The sequence below is a fragment of the Schistocerca nitens genome, chromosome 6 (assembly GCF_023898315.1).
Source record: "Schistocerca nitens isolate TAMUIC-IGC-003100 chromosome 6, iqSchNite1.1, whole genome shotgun sequence".
Classification (NCBI taxonomy): Eukaryota; Metazoa; Arthropoda; class Insecta; order Orthoptera; family Acrididae; genus Schistocerca; species Schistocerca nitens.
In genome coordinates, this window is record NC_064619.1 from 150,143,908 (window position 1) to 150,167,735 (window position 23,828).

The window sequence follows — 23,828 nt, forward strand, 5'->3', positions numbered from 1 at the left end:
GCAGTCGTTTAGTGCATAACAAATAATATTTTTTGCCAATATTTACGACTTCTCGTTCTGTTCCATTCGTTTATGGAAAAGCGGAAAAATTGCTTTGTGTATACTAGCTTCGTGCTCGCCAATACTTCTCCCGTGTTGTTGTCTTCATCCATGTGCGAGATATGCAGTGTGTTTCAAAAAGATTCATGCGATTTCACGGTACTATACGAGGAAGACGAAAACTTGGGATTAATTTAAACTTCGGAATAGGAATACAACGGTTTTATTTTCAGAAGAAGCGAAGTTTTCATTTACCTTTGAGATGTTCTGTGTGCCCTCCACCGAATGCACGAGAAACATCAAAATGGCTACAAACTTTTCGCTGGCATGTCTGCAGCTACTACGTTCACTGCTGTTACTATGCAGTGCCACAGTTGACCCAAAGTTGTTGGAAGGGATGGCCTGTAACTGTAGCCTTTTAAAACCATGCCCACTCTCCCCTCCCTCCCTCCCCCCAACCAAATCTAAAAATAGGTCGATCCATCGTTGAAGCACCTGATTGTTAAGGGCTGCTCTGACATTCAGATGGTGCTGCATTTTGCTGAATAATTAAATAGTAGAAAAAGCCGGATCTCGAGCGTATCCAGGTTCGGGATGCCTACTGAATGTGTTAGCGAGCGTGCTAGCTGCATCAGAGGGACCCCTAACAGTAACCACAGGAACCGGCGACTTACAATTGGCGGCAAGGTAAACTTTTGGCTTGGCTGCGTGAGTTAAGATTTACCCAAAGTGTCTATATTCGTTCTTTTTCTGCTTTGTGCCGCATCGGTGCAGGGTCGGCATGTTTAAGTAATGATTTGACGTGCGTAATTTAAGAGGTGGGCGGATGCCCTTTCTTTCGCCACCCCGTTAACCAAATGGCTCTGAGCACTATGGGACTTAACATCTGAGGTCATCAGTCCCCTAGAACTTAGAACTACTTAAACCTAACTAACCTAAGGACATCACACACATCCATGCCCGAGGCAGTATTAGAACAAGCGATCGTAGCGGTCGCACGGTTCCAGACTGAAGCGCCTAGAACCGCGCGGCCACAGCGGCCAGCACCCCGTTACCCCAGGGACGTAATACGTGTACCCCGACTGTAAAATTGGAAATTTGTGGTAAGGTCTATGGGACCAAACTGCTAAGGTCATCGGTCCCTAGGCTTACACACTACTTAATCTAACTTAAACTAACTTACGCTATCGACAACACACACACACACACACACACACACACACACACACACACACACACACACATGCCTAAGGGAGGACTCGACATCTGACGGGGGAGCCGCACGAACCGTGACAAGGCGCCTAAGACCGCACGTACCCCGTGTGGTGTTATTCATGTGAAAGTGAGCGAATTTTTCGAAATGTTCACGAATCGTGTAGCTGAGACGGGCCTTGAGTACCAGCCCGATGTTCGCTCAGTGTGATGTGAGAAACCATAAATGCCTATATTCATTGATGTTGAATATATGGTCTTATGAATTCTGATGACCCTCTTTGGAATACTCTGTATAATGGAGGCTGTAGAATTGTCGTTGACTTTATCTCGATATACGGCTTTGCTCAGTTAACACTACAGGCGTCTTGCAAGTATTCTAAACAAGTATTCTAAAGTTCCGTGATCATCTCTCATACACATCCATGTGGGGCGTACAAGGTTGTTACACCTCCAGTAGTCGACGTATCTGTCACATTTTCGATCTGAGCAATAACTGGTTGGTAAATGCAGAAAACATTGTACTACGCAACATTTGTAGGACGGGGCAGTGAGAAACTCAACGGTTCCTGGGTGAGTGAGACTGTTCCATTCCGCGGACGCTAAAAGAGTCAGTGGTCGAGCGTCCTAAAGTCTTTCATCATCTTACATTCTGCATTGTGGTTATTTACAACGATCAAGAATAAAGCGACGATCAAAAGGAATTGAGGAATAGGTGGTAACTGTTGCTCCAACCGGCCGGTGTGGCCGAGCGGTTCTAGGCCCTTCAGTCTGGAACCGCGCGACCGCTACGGCCGCAGGTTCGAATCCTGCCTCGGGCATGGATGTGTGTGATGTCCTTAGGTTAGTTAGGTTTAAGTAGTTCTAAGTTCTAGGGGACTGATGACCTCAGATGTTAAGTCCCATAGTACTCAGAGCCATTTGAACCATTTGAACTGCTGCTCCACAACTGGACACATTTTACGAAGTGATTTTAGTTGCGTTTCGGTGTCGGTGTCGACATGACAGACATTGTTGTTGGCTGAAAGTCATGATGGGCAACGTGTCAACAGCGTTGGTCTACAAAAGGTGGATCAACATCAGCTCTTTTGGATGCAGCAATTACGAAAACTGAGTAACTCTTGAACAAACGAATATGTTTGAGACATTATTTCAATATTTGACAACACTGTATACGAATATTTCATTTCAAACAACGCTAAGGTCAATACTACACTGGAGGATAAATCTGACTTCAAACCAACAGTTCGAAGAGAAAACAGCCAATCGCCCTGCCGCGTTAGAAGCACAGGTTTCCGCCCGATGACCTAAGTTAAGCACGTCGGGCACTATTAGTACTTGGGTGGACTGCCGGTTGCCGTTGGCTCAAAAACATGCAAGTCGCCGAAGTAGCGTGCAATAGAAAGAATTCCACCACGCCGCGATGCTCTTTGTTTTGAGTCATCAGCGTTCTGACTGGTTTGTGCGGCTCGCCACGAAGTCCTTTCCTGTGCCAACCTTTTCATCTCAGAGAAGCAATTGCAGCCTACGTTCTCAATTATTTGCTGGATGTATTTCAGTATGTGTCTTCTTCAGCTGTTTTTACCCTCAACAGTTCCCTCAAGTAACATGGAAGTTGTTCATCGATGTCTTATTATTGTCTATTATTCTGTCTATTATTGTGTCTCTTCTTCTTGTCAGTGTTTTCCATAAATTCCTTTCCTCGTCGATTCTTGAGAGCATTTACTCACTCCTTATCTTATGTGTCTACCTAATTTTCATCTCACATGCTTCGATTCTCGTCTGTCCCGGTTTTCCCACAGTCTGTGTTTCACTACCGTACAATGATGTGCTCCAAACATACCCTCTCAGAAATGATGTTCGATAAATATATATATTTGATGGTAGTAGACTTATGTTGGCTAGGAATGCCCTTTTTACCAGTGCTAGTCTGCATTTTATGTCGTCCTTGCTCTGTCCGTCATGGGTTATTTTGGTGCACATGTAACAGAATTCCTTAACTGCGTCTATTTCGTGATCACCAATGCTAATGTTAAGTTTCTCGCTGTTCTCATTTCTGCTACTTCGCATTACTTTCGTATTTCTTCTGTTTACTCTCGAGCCATATACTGTACTCATTATACTGTTCATTCCATTCACTCTGTCGTATAATTCTTTTTCACCTTCCCTGATTTAACGAATCTGATCATTCATATAGGCCACTTTGAATTTTAACCCCACTCTTGAACCTTTCTTTTGCTTTCGTCATTGCTTTTTAGGTGTATAGATTGAACATTAGGGGCGAACAACTACATCCCTGTCGTACAATCTTTTTAATCCGAACACTTCTTGGTTTTCCAACTGTATTATTCCCTCTTGGTTCTTGTACATACTGTGTATTACTCGTCTTTCCCTATAGCTTACTCCTATTTTTGTAAGAATTTCGGGCATCTTACGCTATTTGACATTGTCGAACACTTTTTCCAGGCCGACGAATCCAACGAATGTGACATGATTTTTCTTCAGTCTTGCTTCCATTGTCAGCCGCAACTTAGAACTGCCTCTGTGGTTGCTGTACCGTTCCTAAAGCCAAACTGATAGTGATCTAACAGATTATCATTTTTCTTCTCCACCCCATACGGCATTATTATAGACGCGCAAGTCGCCGATGTGGCGACTCCAGTCGGCTCTCCTGGCCCATAATGCAATACGATCATTTCATTTCATTCGAAGAGAAAATGTAACTAATTATCTGCAGATATATATTACTGCTAGTAGAGTCCAATACGCATTGGAGACATGAAACGCAATCCAGGTAAGTGAGCATGCAGTCCGTAATTCATTGCGTGAGTGTGACTTCTGGACAGGGAACAAACATTAGATTTAATGTAATTAAAATGTTCGGCAATTATTGATACTTACTGCTGAAGCACACCATTCGTAATTTCGTGCGAAGGAAGTAGACTCTTGGCTCGATTTGCGCTCCTGATTAAATCAGCTCATGGTAGGTTTTTCGGTATGTTTAAGGACTCGGAAGGCGATACGCCCCTACACGACGCTATATCGAAGAAGCGCGACGACATGCTGACGCTGCTGCTGGACCACAACGCCGACATCATGCTCACCAACAACAACGGCTTCAACGCCCTGCACCACGCTGCTCTCCGCGGGAATCCAAGGTATGCTTAAATATTCGTATAGATGCTGAAAATATAGGAGTTAAGTGACTAACTATTAAGGCGAACAACATTCGTAAAGGATACTGTTTTGTTGACGCCTACCTACATAGGGAGAAACGATCATCATAGTAAATTAAGGGAAATCAGAGCTCGCACGGAAGGATATGTGTTCGTTTCTTACCGCACGTTGTTCGAGAGTGGAGTAATAGAGAATTATTGTGAAGGTGGTTCGATGAACCATCTGCCAGCCGCTTAAGAGTGATTTGCAGAGTATCCATGTAGTTGTAGATGTAGATGAGTACTGTAAGAACTCGCTGAAATGCATCCGTAGCTACTGCAAATGAAATTGCTATTAGCAACGAGTGGGAAGTACGAAATGGTAATCAAGCAAATATAGTCATCCAATTTGTAGCCTGATCGTAAATATTGCCCATTGCCAATTAAATATCGCCAGTCTTACTGATATTGCCTTATGTCATTTATTTATTCTTTCATAATAATCCAATTTCTCCCAAAGAATAACATAACTTTACACATCAACTTTTAGATTATGTAACATATTAATATTACATTTGCAATTTTATTTTTTCTGCGCTAAATCTTAATTTAAAATTAGAGTATTGTCCATACTCAGTGTGCTATATTTCTGTACTTTTATGACCACCAATTTAACATTACATTAGCAACGTACACGCAAATCCCTGTACAGTTTCTATAGAATCAAATCCTGTTCCCGGTCAGGCATCCTTTTCCAATCACAGAGAATGTTCTATCGGTTCTTACTTACTTTTAATTTGGCTGTGATAAAAAGAATGTGGAATGCAGCTTCTTAGTCTACTGACACTGAAATTATCTGACCCAGCTACTAAACCCTAAACCACCGTCGTGAATACATCAATAGCTACTACTAACAGTAATATGATGCTGCTACTACAACCACTTTTATCTTATTAATGTTTATTGTAGATTTACACTGATAGTAATTGTCTTACCTCCTTGCACTAATTTTCTGTTCACTTTAATGTATTTCACTTTAATGTATTTGCCATATGAGGAGTGTAGATAGACTCAGCTACATTTTTCTGTCTCCAGATCGCATGGCGACGAACCAGAAACTATTACTTAATTTTTCACAGCGTACCACCCCTTTATTTTAGCCCTCTTGTACTAGTTCCTCTTCGCTGTTCCGTTGTTGGGCCAATTGATTGAATAGCTAATGGGTTTCTTCATAATTTCCTTGTTTCCTGTGCACTGTCTTTCAGGCTATGATCTGCTGTGAGTATTTTGCCACAGTCACTGCTGGTTGTTGCCCTCCCGCCAGTTACGTTCAGATATGGTCCATGTCCGGACACAAAAGAGGGATTTACCTTTTGGGAAGAGTCCTTTTGTCTGTGACTGAGTCATTTCTCCGCAATATAGTTTCTTCCAGGAATGCTACTACTGTGGGGAAGTTAGTAGATGCGTACTAGCGGAAGTAAAACTGTGAGCGCGAGTCATGAAACGTACCCGGACAGCTCAGTCATTAAGATCATTACTTGCTGAAGACAAGGTTTCGGGTTCGAGTCTTGAACCTATATGCAGTTTTAATATGCCAGGTAATTTCATTAGTTCTTTATTTCTGTTGGCTTCATTGATGGAATATTCAATAAACGTACTGTGCTAATTTTTCCTTCCTTAAATCAATAGAAAGCAGCCTATTTTTTATCATTTAGTCCGAGAAAGAAGGTTCCTTAATATAGTCAGGATGTCGTGCTGGAAACCCCACAACAGCATAGTGTCCTCTGCTTGACGTAGCAGTGTATTTGACTAGCGGTAACGAGTGTGCCCAAACACAGGCTGCAAACCCCGCAAGCAGCCATTACTAAGATCGTATTTAAATTTCAAAGAGTATTCTTCCTTATCAATCAGGTGGGCGATATATTTCCTCCAGATAGGGTTCAGTATGTTCTTCCAGCGTATATCTTTGAGTATGTATACTAAATTTCCGATACTGAACACAACCTCTGGTATATCTTCTCCAAGCATTTATTTTCCTACTCAAGTTACATTTTTGTACGACGGTCTGCCTAGGGTGAGATGTGAATGAGGAAAATTTCTGGTGATCTTCGCCGCTCCAGAATTTCAGAAATTACGTCATTATTTGGAACACGGTCGTAAATCCGGAATTTCATCGATAAAAATTCCGTGGGCAGTAAACTGTATGCGTTGAAGAGCATCTTCGAAAATTTAAAACCTGTTTAAGCAAATAAGAGTATGATTTAATATTCAGTGTAAAAAGAATGCGAAGCTTACGATGGCTTACACACGCACGTAAGCTGTCTCATTACAAAAAAGAGAAGTATTTTTTTTTCATTACTGACATCTGGGGACATAAAAGGCCGAGAAATGACTGATACTGGAGATCGATAGTATATATCGCATCTCTATAGTAAACTTGTCAAAAAAACTAGCGAATATGCCATGCTGAATCGTTGAAGAGTGTACACGCGAAGTGTCCTTTTACAGTTTATTTTATCGTTCAGTTGTTCATTCGTGTAACGCACGTTTTAAACAGAGACAAGCAGAAACTACATGCCAGCATCACATAGATCTGCGGGCATATTAATCTTATCCTTTGCTACATCCTTTTTTCTCCAGAAAATCTCTCATCCGAACACTAGGATTGCTCAGATTGTACACAAGCTTCTGACTGGAGTTTCTAATGTCATACATGGCCTCCAGACTAGTACTGCAATTTAACAGGCATAGACTAGGTGCCTCATTCAAATATATAGCGCCACAAATTTCTTTGTAACTTGTTTGACGCTCTTCTTGCCCTTTTGAAACTTTCGTCCTCCCTTCCTCTTCATTATACTCTACCACTCTTGTCCGAAAGGTAGTAACAAATACATTTACAAAGGCGAACAACAGAAACTTGAAGTTGTAGTCCAATCCTTCTGCTCATGCATATATTTTATTTCTACTGCGCCTGTATAGAGATTTGCTTGTTATTGAACTGCCGAAATATTAGTAGCTCCTCGGAGTGCGTAAACTCTGGGTCAGGAAAACTGTAGCATATTCCGATTTGAAACAATGGCAACTGTTTCAATCTTAATGTTTTCTGCTTGTAGAGAGCAGAGCGTAACGAATCCGTAATCCGTGGTTTCTAACAGGAGATGCTAGTGTCTATATGGCAGTTCTAGTTCCTTGTTGTTTATTGCTAGTCAGTGACAATGGCAATATTTCCATACAACTGAGGCGCTTTTGGCAGTATTTGGCCAGGAATTGATTGTAACACAACATCTCAATTCTCAGACCCCCTCCAAAAGTTACAAATTTGGTTACTTTTCGTTTTACAGTTCCGTAGTGAGATCGTCAGGGACGTAGAAAATGTCATAAAGCCAAATATACATAATGCAGCAGCATTTTACGTATTTTCTGTTGTTACTTAGTTGCGAAAATAATTATAAATGTCGTTTAGAATATAAATATCCTCCCTGCGACTAAATAAAAGGCTGCCAAGCGCGTCCGCTTCTTTTATTTCCGAACGAACTTCAACAGCATACACTAAATATGTTATTTCGAATTATGTTCATGTGTAAGGTATGTGTTCATAGATCATGACGTGTTTCTACAATATAGTTTCTGGTTACTTTTAATTTGAAGTATCATTTTGGTGCTAGCGTTCTCTGGCTTATTAACAGGTTTTCTTTCCATTTCCATGTGATCCTATTCATACATGGGCGACATTCGAACTAAATTTGGTTGATGTGTACACTCCACGCTGCCCTATTTTTGTCGTTTGTGTATGCATTTCACACACACACACACACACACACACACACACACACACACACACACACTCACACTCACTCATTCATTCATTCATTCATTCAGTCACTTACTTACTCTGAACGTTTCCGCCAATGTCTTATTTGAAACATGTATTTAATCCATTTATCCCCAAAAACGTCAAGAATAGGACATCCTGGATTCTGTAGAACAAGGAAAGACAATACCATCGCGGTAAAAACGTAAGAAGGACCACAAGAATTCGTTCTAAAACGAAAATTCTTTAAAAAAAATGAAGTCCCATGCTTCTTTACAGAGCGTAGGGGAACGATGCGGGAGACCCGCACCGCCTTACTAGGCAAGGTCCTAATGGAGGTGGTTTGCCGTTGCCTTCCTCCGACCGTAATGGGGATGAATGATGATGATGATGAAGACGACACAACAACACCCAGTCATCTCGAGGCAGGAAAAATCCGTGACCCCGCCGGGAATCGAACCCGGGACCCCGTGCTCGGGAAGCGATAACGCTACCGCGAGACCACGAGGGGCGGACGAAAATTCTTAAAAACCTAGTGTAATTTTTGTACAAAAATGTGTTTAAACTAAAACTGTAACGTGGAAAAGTTCAGAAACAGTTCATTTCATTACTCATCTAATACATAAGCGTAAAAAGAAACAAAATGTGTATTATAGGTCGCTGAAGATGATTTGAAAATAAAGTAAGCAAAAAGCGTCTAACAACGGAGCAAATTGCCTTTTATGTAGTCACAGAAACAGTACGTATATGCTAATGCCCGTTCCGCAGATCCAAAGTCAAATGGTCCCCAAGGATGTGGACTATGTTTAACATCGAAAACATATGTTTATTTAAAAGGTTATATCAGGCTTAAACATAGAGATGTCCATTGCGTATGCTCTGAAGTGAATAAGATAATTCTTGAGCTATTGTAGTCACGTATCACCAAATAGAAAGCACTTTACAACTCTTGATTACGGGGATCACATCACTGCATTGGAGATGAGCGGCAGTTAGTACGAGGGCAGTCCAATAAGTAATGCAACACATTTTTTTTTCTCGGCCAATTTTGGTTGAAAAAACCGGAAATTTCTTGTGGAATATTTTCAAACATTCCCGCTTCGTCTCGTATAGTTTCATTGACTTCCGACAGGTGGCAGCGCTGTACGGAGCTGTTAAAATGGCGTCTGTAACGGATGTGCGTTGCAAACAACGGGCAGTGATCGAGTTTCTTTTGGCGGAAAACCAGGGCATCTCAGATATTCATAGGCGCTTGCAGTATGTCTACGGTGATCTGGCAGTGGACAAAAGCACGGTGAGTCGTTGGGCAAAGCGTGTGTCATCATCGCCGCAAGGTCAAGCAAGACTGTCTTATCTCTCCGTGCGGGCCGGCCGTGCACAGTTGTGACTCCTGCAATGGCGGAGCGTGCGAACACACTCGTTCGAGATGATCGACGGATCACCATGAAACAACTCAGTGCTCAACTTGACATCTCTGTTGGTAGTGCTGTCACAATTGTTCACCAGTTGGGATATTCAAAGGTTTGTTCCCGCTGGGTCCCTCGTTGTCTAACCGAACACCATAAAGAGCAAAGGAGAACCATCTGTGCGGAATTGCTTGCTCGTCATGTGGCTGAGGGTGACAATTTCTTGTCAAAGATTGTGACAGGCGATGAAACATGGGTTCATCACTTCGAACCTGAAACAAAACGGCAATCAATGGAGTGGCGCCACACCCACTCCCCTACCAAGAAAAAGTTTAAAGCCATGCCCTCAGCCGGTAAAGTCATGGTTACAGTCTTCTGGGACGCTGAATGGGTTATTCTGTTCGATGTCCTTCCCCATGGTCAAACGATCAACTCTGAAGTGTATTGTGCTACTCTTCAGAAATTGAAGAAACGACTTCAGCGTGTTCGTAGGCACAAAAATCTGAACGAACTTCTCCTTCTTCATGACAACGCAAGACCTCACACAAGTCTTCGCACCCGAGAGGAGCTCACAAAACTTCAGTGGACTGTTCTTCCTCATGCACCCTACAGCCCCGATCTCGCACCGTCGAATTTCCATATGTTTGGCCCAATGAAGGACGCAATCCGTGGGAGGCACTACGCGGATGATGAAGTAGTTATTGATGCAGTACGACGTTGGCTCCGACATCGACCAGTGGAATGGTACCGTGCAGGCATACAGGCCCTCATTTCAAGGTGGCGTAAGGCCGTAGCATTGAATGGAGATTACGTTGAAAAATAGTGTTGTGCAGCTAAAAGATTGGGGAATAACCTGGTGTATTTCAATGCTGAATAAAACAACCCCTGTTTCAGAAAAAAAATGTGTTGCATTACTTATTGAACTGCCCTCGTATTTGCGTAAAACTCACGTTATCCGTCAAGTGTTTCAATGCATACAGAAGTTTGTGAGATATGATCTGCGCTTGTTGAAAACTTGGAACACTTAATGTAGTACCAACGCTCGTAATCAATTAAGGGATTGCGCTTTACATGTAACTTAACGATTATTATCTTGTTTCTTGTGTCAGCTCGCTAAGTATAAGCGCACATACTCTTGACAAAATTTCCGAAGAATATCATTGTATTTCTTGTACCGATTCAGTCTTTAAGTGTAATTATAACTTTTCAGCCTTTTTATGCCATTGTCTGTTAACGTTAAATTTAATACAAAGCTATTGAGGTTAGTCCAAAACAGAATATTTGTTGCCGTCGGTCTGACGGAGGCATTCGGCAGAGAAGTGATTTTCGGTCACTATTTGTCGCCGTTCGGGAGCGGGAAATAACCTTGCTCGCACAGAAAAGTTCCCAAACCTGTTACAGTGTAATCAAAAACTTTTGTCGTTTTCCAACCCAAGTATAGATCGGCGTCAAAGTTGGCGCGAATTTTGTTACATTTCTGTAGTCCCATAAGCATACTTCAAAACTTTTCACGGCCCTGTGCCATCATAAACTTGATAACGTCAAATTGATGATTGTGTTTACGGCAGTGTTAAAATTTAACACGAAAATCGAAGTGAATTTAAGATTCCGGATATCGGTTCACGTTCTGCCTTAGGAAGTAAAACACTTATAGTGTACTTTTCTTGATTATGAACAGTGGCGCCTCGCTGTTACTTTTTGGCGGGTAAACTTCTGTAGGCCGCAGAGTCGTTTCTGATTAACGTTGCTTGAAATATAAGCAGTGCTTACTGTCTCCCGTACTGTACTATTAGTGTGCAAATGTGCTAAAAACTGTAGACAAAAGCTCAACGAAAGCTACACAAAGAATGTTTTTACTTCCTGGCTGCATTGTGCCTCTAATCGACCATTTCGTCTTTGTGTAGTAGTGCTTTCCATCCCTGCTATTTCAGATGCAGATAAAACATTATTACCTGCTGCATGCTGTTTTTATTTTCAAGAATATACGATTACTTTCAAATCACGTTAGTTGTGCTCCCGATAACGGATATTTTGTAGGAGCGACATTCTTTCGTAAGTCCCTTTCAGGTGGGCAGAATATCCGGCTGCTGCTGACACATTTCTTGTCCAATAGTGTAATAATACTGCCTTGAAGTTTGTCTTATCTGAATAGGTTAACAGTCACCATACTTAAACTCCGATACTTGACGTAATACCTTGAAAGACACCATTTGACATCAACTAAAGTTGAAAATATTTCCGTGTGTGGAAGGGATGGTTTCTTTCTCACCCTGGCCAGGGTGCCAGGTTTATTGAGGCACTGCATAAAAAATAACTGTAAATGAGTAAATTTCCGATGAACGGCTGCGTTCCATTAAAAATATAACTGAAGTGATAGAGGAAACTGTTTGTAAAATTTTAATGAGAATGAAAAACTGCGTTACGAGACGTAAAAATCTTGTCAGTTTGTTTATCAGTGTAGTGATAGTGTGTACTTAACGACATATGGAAAGGCTCAGTGGATTGTTTTTTTTTTTCCACCGTGCTATATGTTGCGACCGTTTCACCCTCCCCATTCTCTACAACCTGGATAAATAAAACTTTGTTTGGTGATCAGAAGCCTTGTACGTGTCTACGGGGCAGCTACACATCTGTTGCATTGCCCAAAATACTGTATTACTGCCGCTAAAATCAACTAAGTTACGGGCAGGAATATAAGGATGGCGGGAAGCAAGTGTCCTAACAAAGTGCCTTTACAGTATTATAAATAAATCTGTGTAAGGTCTGGTGATGTGACGACAGATCTACTGACCTGTCTGGTTGTAAACAGTTCGGTGCTCAAATTCAACTTGCATTACTGTGTAAAATACAGTTCTGACCGTGCGTCGTTCACCGTGAAAAAATTGCAGGCAAATTTAAAGTCAGCTTAACGTCCTGCGGAAAATATTCATAGTCCGAAAACACATGTGGAAGTAGGTCCTGATGGCATGTAACATTACACTTAATTTTTACAAGTCCCAAGCAGCACTTGCAGTTCAGAACTAGAATCCGCGAAAATCTATTCGACAAGTATTACTAAATCCCCAAATTTAGCATCGACCAAAAATTACAGGGCACTTAGAGAAAGCAAATGCTAGGCCGCAGAGATGCAAAGTATTGCTGGCTGTCGTGTTGTCCTTGTCGCTGATCAAAATACATCTGTCACTACAATAGTCGTTCCGCGCTTAAATGCTGATTCTCTGTAGTGTTAAAAGATATCATTTTCATTGAAATTATTGACGAATGATTGATTCAAGATCTCGTTCTTCACACTCGGTTTTTCTAATGAGCAAAAGCTGTAATTAATAGAGCTACGAATTACCACCGTGAGCAAATAATCAATTTTGACGAATTATTTTTTGTAAGCTTTTGCATTCGTTGTAGCGACACAAGCACGCAATAATTTAAGCGTGAACATGTGACTAATACAGCCGCAATATCCTGCACACTGTCACTGAAAATTCTTCATACGAAGTGTAGTTTAAAGAACTACAGAGGTACAATAAATTTAGAACAACTTATACTTCTTTCATGAAAAGGTTATCATATTTATTGTAACACGCAGAAAATCTGAGAAATTGAAGGCACACGTTTACATACATTGAGTAATGCTAAGCTGAAAAATACAACATGTTTGTATTTACTATATATCAGTATGATCATTATGTTGATTAAAACATTAGTCGCATTAATTGTAACATCTTTCTTACCTCCATAATAAAAAACGTGCCACCAATCTATCCAGCCATTTCATTCTGGAATCTTGCAGTTCCTCAGTTGAGGAAGGTATCGGTTGCAACAATGGGTACGGCTGCTTATCAGAGGACATTCCGATGGATGCGCTGATCCATTTTTAAAAAGGAAGTGTGTTGTCGTCAGGGTCACCTTCTCTTCGTCAATGGCCGGCCGCGCATAGTTGCATCAACTCAACTGCTACAACAATTCAAGTAGGAGGTAATGCATGGCGTACAGCCCTGATCTGGTACCAAGTGGGCTTAGCACCGCTTCCAGGATCGAAGAAATGATTAGCCAAACAACTTTTCTGCTGCAGTGAGGAACAACAGGCCACCATGACAATATACTGGACAGTCAGACTGTAGTCGCTTTGCAGAAAGGATAAGAAAGCTGATATTTGATTACAACAATGTATTAATTGACATGCTGATAATATTCAAAAGTAGTTAATTAATATATATAATGTATCGGTGGATATCATAATTGTTTCAGTTTGTGGTCCTATCGGTTGCTGGATGCTTTCACATATGAAATGTTAATTGTCAAGCACTCACAATCCAAGTGAAAAAATTAAAAGATCGATGCATTCTCCACGTATAGATCGATATTTTCGTTTCCTGCTCTCCATCACCTCCTAGCGGGCTAAACCGTGGAATGTATCGGTGGACCTCAGTGAGTAAGATGGGACGGTTTCTTTAAAAAGGTCACGTCTCACACCCTTTTCCTGTTTTGTCAGATCCGAGCATGATCCAGCTATAATGATTAAGGTGAGGACGACCAATTCATTACTTCAGTGCAAATGCACACGATGCTCCAACACTTGCGGGAATCGGCGAAATGCCACGAGTGATAAGGATAATGGGCAAGGATCACTACATTCGTAGAGTGTGGGTAAGTTGAGAATTTTAAGTCTCACGGGAGGCGTGCTATGGTAGTCCGTGCAGTTGCGGTGACCACTGCGTCCGGATAACACAGGGTAAGCGCATCTGCCTGGTAAGCAGCAGATCTGGGTTCGATACACGCTCCGACACAAATTTTCAACTTTCCTCATTGATTTAGATCAATGCTCACTCGCAGCTAATGTCTGTAATTCCTTTTTGTTGTGATGAGCTTCTTGAAGACACGTCAAAAAAAAGTTATCTTCTTTTTAGTATGGAGGTACATCTGTGGTTGTTCAACATAGTGAAAAGCACACAGAATTAATGGAAGCAGTTTGTTTATAGCGTAGCCCAAAACTTACGTATTTGCGTGATGACAGTAAACCGACTATACAGTAGAACTCAAAATGGAACATTTGCAGAAAATAAAGTAGCACCACAACAGTAGATTGGTTGATACCCTATTTTAAATAGTTAGATGTAATTTTTCTGTGTGTCAGGTTGAGTCTCTATGTGGAAAACATAAATTCCTGAGAAACTGAAAAGCTCTACCTTGAACCACCTACAGCGTCCGTTGAGATCGTCTTCATTATTATTTAACTATGTTGTTGTTGTGGTGGTCTTCAGTGCTGAGACTGGTTTGATGCAGCTCTTCATACTTCTCAATCCTGTGCAAGCTTCTTCATCTCCCAGTACCTATTGCAGCCTACATCCTTCTGAATCTGCTTAGTGTATTTATCTCTTGGTCTCCCTCTACGATTTTTACCCTCCACGCTGCCCTCCAATACTAAATTGGTGATCCCTCGATGTCTCAGAACATGTCCTACCAACCGATCCCTTCTTCTAGTCAAGTTGTGCCACAAGCTCCTCTTCTCCCCAATTCTGTTCAGTACCTCCTCATTAGTTATGTGATCTACCCATCTAATGTTCAGCATTCTTCTGTAGCACCACATTTCGAAAGCTTCTATTCTCTTCTTTTCTAAACTATTTATCGTCCACGTTTCACTTCCATACATGGCTACACTCCATACAAATACTTTCAGAAATGACTTCCTGACATTTAAATCTATACTCGATGTTAACAAATTTGTCTTCTTCAGAAACGCTTTCCTTGCCATTGCCATTCTACATTTTATATCCTCTCTACTTCGACCATCATCAGTTATTTTGCTCCCCAAATAGCAAAACTCCTTTACTAGTTTAAGTGTCTCATTTCCTAATCTAATTCCCTCAGCATCACGCGACTTAATTCGACTACATTCCATTATCCTCGTTTTGCTTTTGTTGACGTTCATCTTATACCCTCCTTTCAAGACACTCTCCATTCCGTTCAACTGCTCTTCCAAGCCCTTGCTGTCTCTGACAGAATTACAATGTCATCGGCGAACCTCCAAGTATTTATTTCTTCTCCATGGATTTTAATACCTACTCCGAACTTTTCTTGTGTTTCCTTTACTGCTTGCTCAATATAAAGATTGAATAACATCGGGGAGAGGCTACAACCCTGTCTCATTCCCTTCCCAACCACTGCTTCCCTTTCATGTCCCTCGACTCTTATAACTGCCATCTGGTTTCTGTACAAATTGTAAATAGCCTTTCGCTCCCTGTATTTTACCCCTGCCACCTTTAGAATTTGAAAGAGAGTATTCCAGTCAACATTGTCAAAAGCTTTCTCTAAGTCTACAAATGCTAGAAACGTAGGTTTGCCTTTCCTTAATCTTTCTTCTAAGATAAGTCGTAGGGTCAGTATTGCCTCACGTGTTCCAACATTTCTACGGAATCCAAACTGATCTTCCCCGAGTTCGGCTTCTATCAGTTTTTTCATTCTTGTGTAAAGAATTTGCATTAATATTTTGCAGCTGTGATTTATTAAACTGATAGTTCGGTAATTTTCACGTCTGTCAACACTTGCCTTCTTTGGAATTGTAATTATTATATTCTTCTTGAAGTCGAGGATATTTCGCCTGTCTCATACATCTTGCTCACCAGATGGTAGAGATTTGTCAGGACTGGCTTTCCCAAGGCTGTCAGTAGTTCTAATGGAATGTTGTCTACTCCGGGGTCCTTGTTTCGACTCAGGTCTTTCAGTGCTCTGTCAAACTGTTCACGCAGTATCATATCTCCCATTTCATCTTCATCTACATCCTCTCCCATTTCCATAATATTGTCGTCAAGTACATCGCCCTTGTATAGACCCTCTATACACTCCTTCCACCTTTCTGCTTTCCCTTCTTTGCTTAGAACTGTGTTTCCATCAAAGCTCTTGATATTCATGCAAGTGGTTCTCCTATCTCCAGAGGTCTCTTTAATTTTCCTGTAGGCAGTATCTATCTTACCCCGAGTGAGATAAGCCTCTACATCCTTACATTTGTCCTCTAGCCATCCCTACGTAGCCATTTTGCACTTATTGTCGATCTCATTTTTGAGACGTTTGTATTCCTTTTTGCCTGCGTCATTTACTGTATTTTTATATTTTCTCCTTTCATCAATTAAATTCAATATTTCTTCTGTTACCCAAGGGTTTCTACTAGCCCTCGTCTTTATACCTATTTGATCCTCTGCTGCCTTCACTATTTCATCCCTCAAAGCTACTGTATTTTGTTCCCCCATTCCTGTCAATTGTTCCCTTACGCTCTCCCTGAAACCCTGAACAACCTCAGGTTCTTTCATTTTATCAAGGTCCCATCTCCTTGAATTCCCTCCTTTTTGCAGTGTCTTCAGTTTTAATCTACAGTTCATAACCAATAGATTGTGGTCAGAGTCCACATCTGCCCCTGGAAATGTCTTACAATTTAAAACCTGGTTCCTAAATCTCTGTCTTACCATTATATAATCTAACTGATATCTTCTAGTATCTCCAGGGTTCTTTCATGCATACAACCTTCTTCCATGTTTCTTGAACCAAGTGTTACCTATGATTAAGTTATGCCCTGTGCAAAATTCTACCAGGCGGCTTCCTCTTTCATTTCTTAGCCCCAATCCATATTCAGCTACTACGTTTCCTTCTCTCCCTTTTCCTACTCTCGAATTCCAGTTGCCCATGACTATTAAATTTTCGTCTCCCTTCACTACCTGAATAATTTCTTTTATCTCATCATACATTTAATTAATTTCTGCATCATCTGCAGAGCTAGTTGGCATATAAACTTGTACTACTGTAGTAGGCGTGGGCTTCGTGTCTATCTTGGCCACAATAAAGCGTTCACTATGCTGTTTGTAGTAGCTTACCCGCACTCGTATTTTTTTATTCATTATTAAACCTACTCCTGCATTACCCCTATTTGATTTTGTGTTTATAACCCTGTATTCACCCGAGCGGAAGTCTTGTTCCTCCTGCCACCGAACTTCACTAATTCCCACTATATCTAACTTTAACCTATCCATTTCCCTTTTTAAATTTTCTAACCTACCTGCCCGATTAAGGGATCTGACATTCCACGCTCCGATCCGTAGAACGCCAGTTTTCTTTCTCCTGATAACGACGTCCTCTTGAGTAGTCCCCGCCCGGAGATCCGAATGGGGGACTATTTTACCTCCGGAATATTTTACCCAAGAGGACGCCATCATCATTTAATCATACAGTAAAGCTGCATGCCCTCGGGAAAAATTAAGGCTGTAGTTTCCCCTTGCTTTCAGCCGTTCGCAGTACCAGAACAGCGAGGCCATTTTGGTTATTGTTACAACGCCAGATCAGTCAATCATCCAGACTGTTGCCCCTGCAACTACTGAAAAGGCTGCTGCCCCTCTTCAGGAACCACACGTTTGTCTGGCCTCTCAACAGATACCCCTCCGTTGTGGTTGCACCTACGGTACGACTATCTGTATCGTTGAGGCACGCAAGCCTCCCCACCAACGGCAAGGTCCACGGCTGGGGGGGGGGGGGGGGGTATTTAACTGTACTAACTAATAAAATGAACTCAATAAGAAATGAAACTTGTGTGTTATGCGTATTAACAACATTGTCTTCGTGTTTTCTATGTCTGTTAAACATTCTTGACGTGGGTGATCTATCTCACATCTACTGACGGTAACCAGATTCGTGATTATATTGTTTGTCGTCATTGAATGTTTTGTGGCAGCGTTGGGTGTAGGGTTGAAATATGTAGGCCAGATAATGGTCACATGATCAAGGTTATTTTTATAGCAGTCGGAATTTTTTTATTCCTACTGAAGCTTTCGGAACTTCATGATGGCGCTTTTGAAGTTCATTCATGCTGTAAACCACTGCCTGATTTAAAATTTAGTAAAAACTTCTAGTATCCAAAGTGGATATTGTGTCTTAAATGTCAAAATCTGAATTCCAAATTGATCTACATAGAATTCACACGACAAGCCAAGAACCAAGGTTATTGCTGAATCCTTGTGGTGTAGTTTCAGTATTCTGTTTGTCCAATGGTCAAGCGATTAATATTAAAATTATACTATTGATAAGACATTGAACAGTTTATGTACTGCTGTACTGTAAGTAAAGATATCGACATCCCTTATTCTCGTTGCGTTTACCAGGGGTTTTCGATTTAAAATGCGTAGTCTTTCGCGGAGATGGTGTGTATGTTCTTGAATCGTATTATGGTAACAATAGGACGGTGAAAATAATTTTAAAAAAGTCGAGTTCTGCGGGTTTACAGGCACGTAGTGCTATGTTCGTATACTACGGACAGAAAAAGTTCGAAGCCGCTTGTAAGGATTTTATTACCTCTAAACTGTTAACACAATGTCCCTCCTGACGTACAAAGCAACTGATCTACTGGCTGATTTTGAGTCCCACAATAAGGAATGAAAAACAGCAGTGTCCCCGTTATACAACAAAATAGCCTCTGTAGAGGAAGACGTAAGTTCGGCGTTGCTGGGAAAGTAAAACAGCGAACAGTTACTCGGGTGCTTCTTGGATGAGCGGCGTCGGGAACCACGTAACTTTAGTGGATGGCCGCGGACCTGAGCTGTTCCTGGGTCGGTCGACGTCTCAGCGATGTGCTCACGGTGGACTGCCCCGTGGCTGCTACGGTGCCACCGGAATGACCACCTGACCGACGGTGAGCGGAAGCTCGCGGCTCCTGGCCCAGGCGAACCCTTCCGAGCCTCGGCGCGGGGCTGTAGAGGACGACCGCTCCAGGGTACATCTCAGTCTATTTCCAGTCACGTGGCGTGCGGAAGAAATTAGGTCCGTGTACGAGGTGCGTTTGGAAAGTCCGTGCAAAGTCCGAGAGATGGCACCACCGGCGCGTATCGAGGTCATGTTTAGTTAGTAGCATCTTTGGAAAGGACGCACACCAAGTTTCAGCCATATTGGTCTATTTCTTTGTGTTTGGCATTCATGTAAATCAAGGAAGTCGAGTGATTGTCAAAAAATGGACGAAAAAGAATTTCATGTTGTGATTAAACATTACTTTATGAAAGGCAAAACGACTCAGGAGACTAAAGAGAAGCTTGATAAACATTATGATGACTCTCCACCTTCGATTAGAACAGTTTATAAGTGGATTCAAATTTGTCGGAGTAGCCACCAGTGATGCTGAGCGTTCTGGGCGCCCTGTGGAGGTTACGTCTCCAGAAATCATTGATAAAATCCATGATATGGTGGTGGATAACAGAAGAGTTAACGTGCGTGAGATTGCTAGTGTTGTGGGCATCTTGAATGAATGGGTACATAATATTTTGCTAAACATTTGGACATGAGGAAGCCATCCGCAAGATGGATTCCGCGATTACTCACGCTTGACCAAAAACGGAATCGTGTGAAGTGTTGCAAAGATGGTCTGCAGCTGTTCAGGAAGAATCCGCAAGACTTTAAGCGTCGTTTCGTCACTGCGGATGAAGCCTCGTATTCCTGAGACCAAACATTAACCTGAACAATGGGTTACCAAGGGAGAATCTGCACCAAAAAAGGCGAAGACCATTCCTTCAGCCGGCCGTGGTGGTCGAGCGGTTCTAGGCGCTTCAGTCCGGATCCGCGCGACTGCTACGGTTGCAGGTTCGAATCCTGCCATGGGCATGGATGTGTGTGATGTCCTTAGGTGAGTTAGGTTTAAGTAGTTCTAAGTTCTAGGGGACTGATGACCTCAGATGTTAAGTCCGATAGTGCTCAGAGCCATTTGAATCATTTGAACCATTCCTTCGGCCGGAAAGGTAATGGCGACTGTCTTTTGGGATTCGCAAGGGATAATCCTCATAGACTATCTGAAAAATGTAAAACTATTACAGGTGCATATTATTCATCGTTATTGGACCGTTTGAAAACCGAGCTGCAAGAAAAACGCCGGCAATTGGACGGCAAAAAAGTCCTTTTCCATCACAATGCACCAGCACACACCTCAGCAGTTGTGGTCGCAAACTTAATGGAAATAGGATTCTAACTCGTTTCACATCCCCACTGTTCTCCAGACTTGGCTCCCTCGGACTACTATTTGTTCTCCAATTTGAAGAAATGGGTGGCGGGACAAAAATTTTATTTAACGAAGAGGTGATTGCAGCAACTAGTAGCTATTTTGCAGTCTTCACAATTCCTGTTATTCGGAATCGATCAACATATTTGAACAGCGTTGGACTAAGTGTATAAGTCTAAAAGGAGACTATGTCGAAAAATAAAAAAGGTTTAACCCAAACACGTAAGTAGTTTTTATTTTTGCACGGGCTTTTCAAACGCCCCTCGTACACCGCGACCCGGTGTGGCGCAGTTGAGGCCGCATGATGGCTGCCGACGAGAGGCCGACAGGAAGACCGGCAAAGCTGACACCTACTCGGCCCGGGACCCCCTTGAAAAGTCATTTCAGTGGGTGGCCGGGTCGCAGGCGCTCGGCCTAGTTGTATGTATTACGTAGCGCCAATTAGTACAGTTCATATGATAATGCAAACTTGACTCTCGAAACCTATTACCGGACTTTGCTTAGAGCGTTGAAGTCGCATTCAGGAGGACCGTGGTTAACATCCGCATCTGGCTCTTTACAGTTACGGAATTTTTATTTTTTTAAATTTTTTTACTGCCAATGGCTTCATTATACTAGTATTGTATAACAGATTTTTTAAAATTCGTATGATAAATTCTACAAAGCTCATTTTGAATATTGAAAATGTTGAAATGAATTATGTGTCTGTTTGACTACTATGTTACATGCATTATCGCGTGGTTCGGTGTAGAAAAGACAATTTATGCAGAAGGGTAGAAGATTATAAAATTTATAGTTTTGATGTAATTGATTCCAAGAGTTTGAGAATGTGTAGAGCCCAATAAACGCAGTGTTAGAGGTATTACACAGAACGTGCGGTATTTTAAACGATGGATAGTGAATCACTCAGTGATTTTAATACCTAAACGGTAAGCATATTTCAGTAGGATGTGCCAAGTACATATTTCTGTATTATTAGTATAAATACTACCATTTTGATTCAGCTATCTAAAATTACATCCTTCTCATGATTAAGTCCAGGGTATTTATCGAGTTGTTCACAAGAAATGTAGTTACTTATAAAGCAGGAAACTGACGTTGCTACTGAAAATTAAAACTCTGAAATAGGAAACATAACCATAACGATTGAGAAAATCCTGTTGGATAGAAACAAAAAATAATCAGGCAGAAATGCCAAATTAATACTTCTCAGTGGAAGGAAACAGAAATAAACTGTAAAACATCACAATATTCCGCACTAGTCTATGCTGAATCTTTGATTTAGTGGATTGGTAAACATTCAGTGCTAGAAATGCGAGAGGGTTTGTAATAAAGTCTTCAGCGCCAGGTCAGATTCCAGGAGGGTGCAAGTGCGACGCGCCCCCCACCCCCAGCTCACGGCCCCCTTGCGCACGCATATAGTCGCGAAAAGTACGTTGTTCGGTATTAACAACGATATGTATTAACGTGACTTATCTCTAGAGCCGAGCAGGCATTTGTTGCAGTACTGAGTTACAGATCCGCAGTTACTTCGGCCCCTGGGTAAGCTGCATACAGTGAGCACATGCCCTTCTTGACATGATGAGACATTGGATTGAGTTCAGTTTTGTAAATGGACACAGCTCGCCGTTTTCTTTTAGCTGCGCGAAGGTGGAGTGCTCTTCTATTGTGTATATGCCACTTTTCTGCGAGTTTCTTCCGCGGGACGCCAAGTCTCCTAATCGTGCCTCATTTCGTTTAATGGTTCGTGCAGTTTTCATCGCAAGTTTGCGGGCCCGACTACGACAGAACCGTAGCCGTCCGGCGATTCCTGTTCAGGCGGTACGTATATCTCCGATGGAAAGACTCGAGAGTGGCTGGGGAAACTTTGCCGGGCGCCCGTTGTGGCTGCGGCAGAGAACGTGTGCTGGCGGTCTGCTCGTTTCCTCTCGCCATTTTTTCTCCGCTCGATTTGGCTGCGAAGCGCAGGGCCATACGTTTCGGGGCGCGCGGCGCGGCCGGGTCGTCGCGCATATCTCAGGCGCGGGCCGCGTTATGGTACATTTCACTTGCACAGGCTCACTCCACAAAACAGTTTGTTAGGCGGGAGGTGAGGTAAGGCCTTCCCGCGCCCGGAACTGCCGCTCCCCGTAAGCGTAAGGAGCGGAATGCTGCCGCCTCCTCCCTGAAATATTCCTGCTCCGCCGGCGGGCGTCGTCCCAACCCTCAGGGCCACGCCCCTGTTTATCGACGCACCGCCCAAAGGGACTATTTCCGTACAGCGAGAGAAAACTTGTTGGGGGAACGAGGGTATCAGAAGAATTAAGGTTAGTTGGCGTTTGCTCAGTGTCGAAGGTCGTTTGCGAAATGAGAAGAAACTAACAGGTATGGTATCAAAAGCTGCTGCTTCATCATCATCGATCTTTCGACTGGTTGGTAGCTGTCCACCTGGATCTATTTCTGCGTAATCGAAAACTCCCGCGTTGTGTACAACTTGTTTCAAAAATGCCGGTTGGGGTGTTCTTCGGGCTATCTTCCCTTGTAGTATTGGCTCTGGGAACTGGTTGTGTCATATTACGTGACCGATCCACTTGTGTCTTCTCGGTCTATTGTTCTTCTAAACGACCTCACTTCCCGAACTCTTAGCAGAACTTCCTGGTTCGTGCTTTTATCTGTCTACTTTAACAAGCGTCTTCAGCAACATTTCTCAATTTCGCGTAGAGATTCCATTTCGTTTTTGCTTACTGTTCATGTTTCACGACCGTACAGTACTACATCCGAAAATGGTAATGTTTAAATATAAATAAACTTTTATACAGTACTTGTGCCTGGTAGCTCTGTTACGGCCACGTCCTCCAAAAATGTTTTTGACAAGAAAACTTGAAGGAAAAAAAAAATCCATGACCACCTGTACAGCAAGTACTCGAAAGTGCTTGGTGTCGTTATTAATCTTTCTCTTTTTTGTCCCATTTAAGCATGGTTCCCGGGGAAAGTACATTCTGAGGCCCGTATCTATTTTCTCACACCGTTTGTAAGCTATGCTTTTGTGTTGTAATATCGAGAGACTGTTGGAATTGTTACATTTAGCTAACAACGGATAATGGGAAGTACCCTCTACCGAGTACTTCCCCTTGGTATGCAGAGTCCAGATGTACACAGATAATTTGCAGCTACATCTGGACGCGCCAATAGCACTGGCGCGTCTGAATACA

The 23,828-nt window shown here is 42.2% G+C and overlaps 1 protein-coding gene across 3 annotated transcripts in view; it reads left to right on the forward strand.

Moving 5' to 3' along the window:
• LOC126262878 (E3 ubiquitin-protein ligase mib1) overlaps positions 1–23,828 on the forward strand; it is a 662,829-nt gene that overhangs the window by 431,706 nt on the left and 207,295 nt on the right. For 2 of the 3 annotated variants that reach the window (XM_049959750.1, XM_049959748.1), the window contains exon 11: positions 4,258–4,409. In XM_049959750.1, the coding sequence (XP_049815707.1) occupies positions 4,258–4,409 (152 nt within the window). Of the gene's footprint in view, positions 1–4,257; positions 4,410–9,349; positions 9,405–23,828 lie in introns of those variants that run through there. The other variant, XM_049959749.1, reaches the window with a different exon arrangement.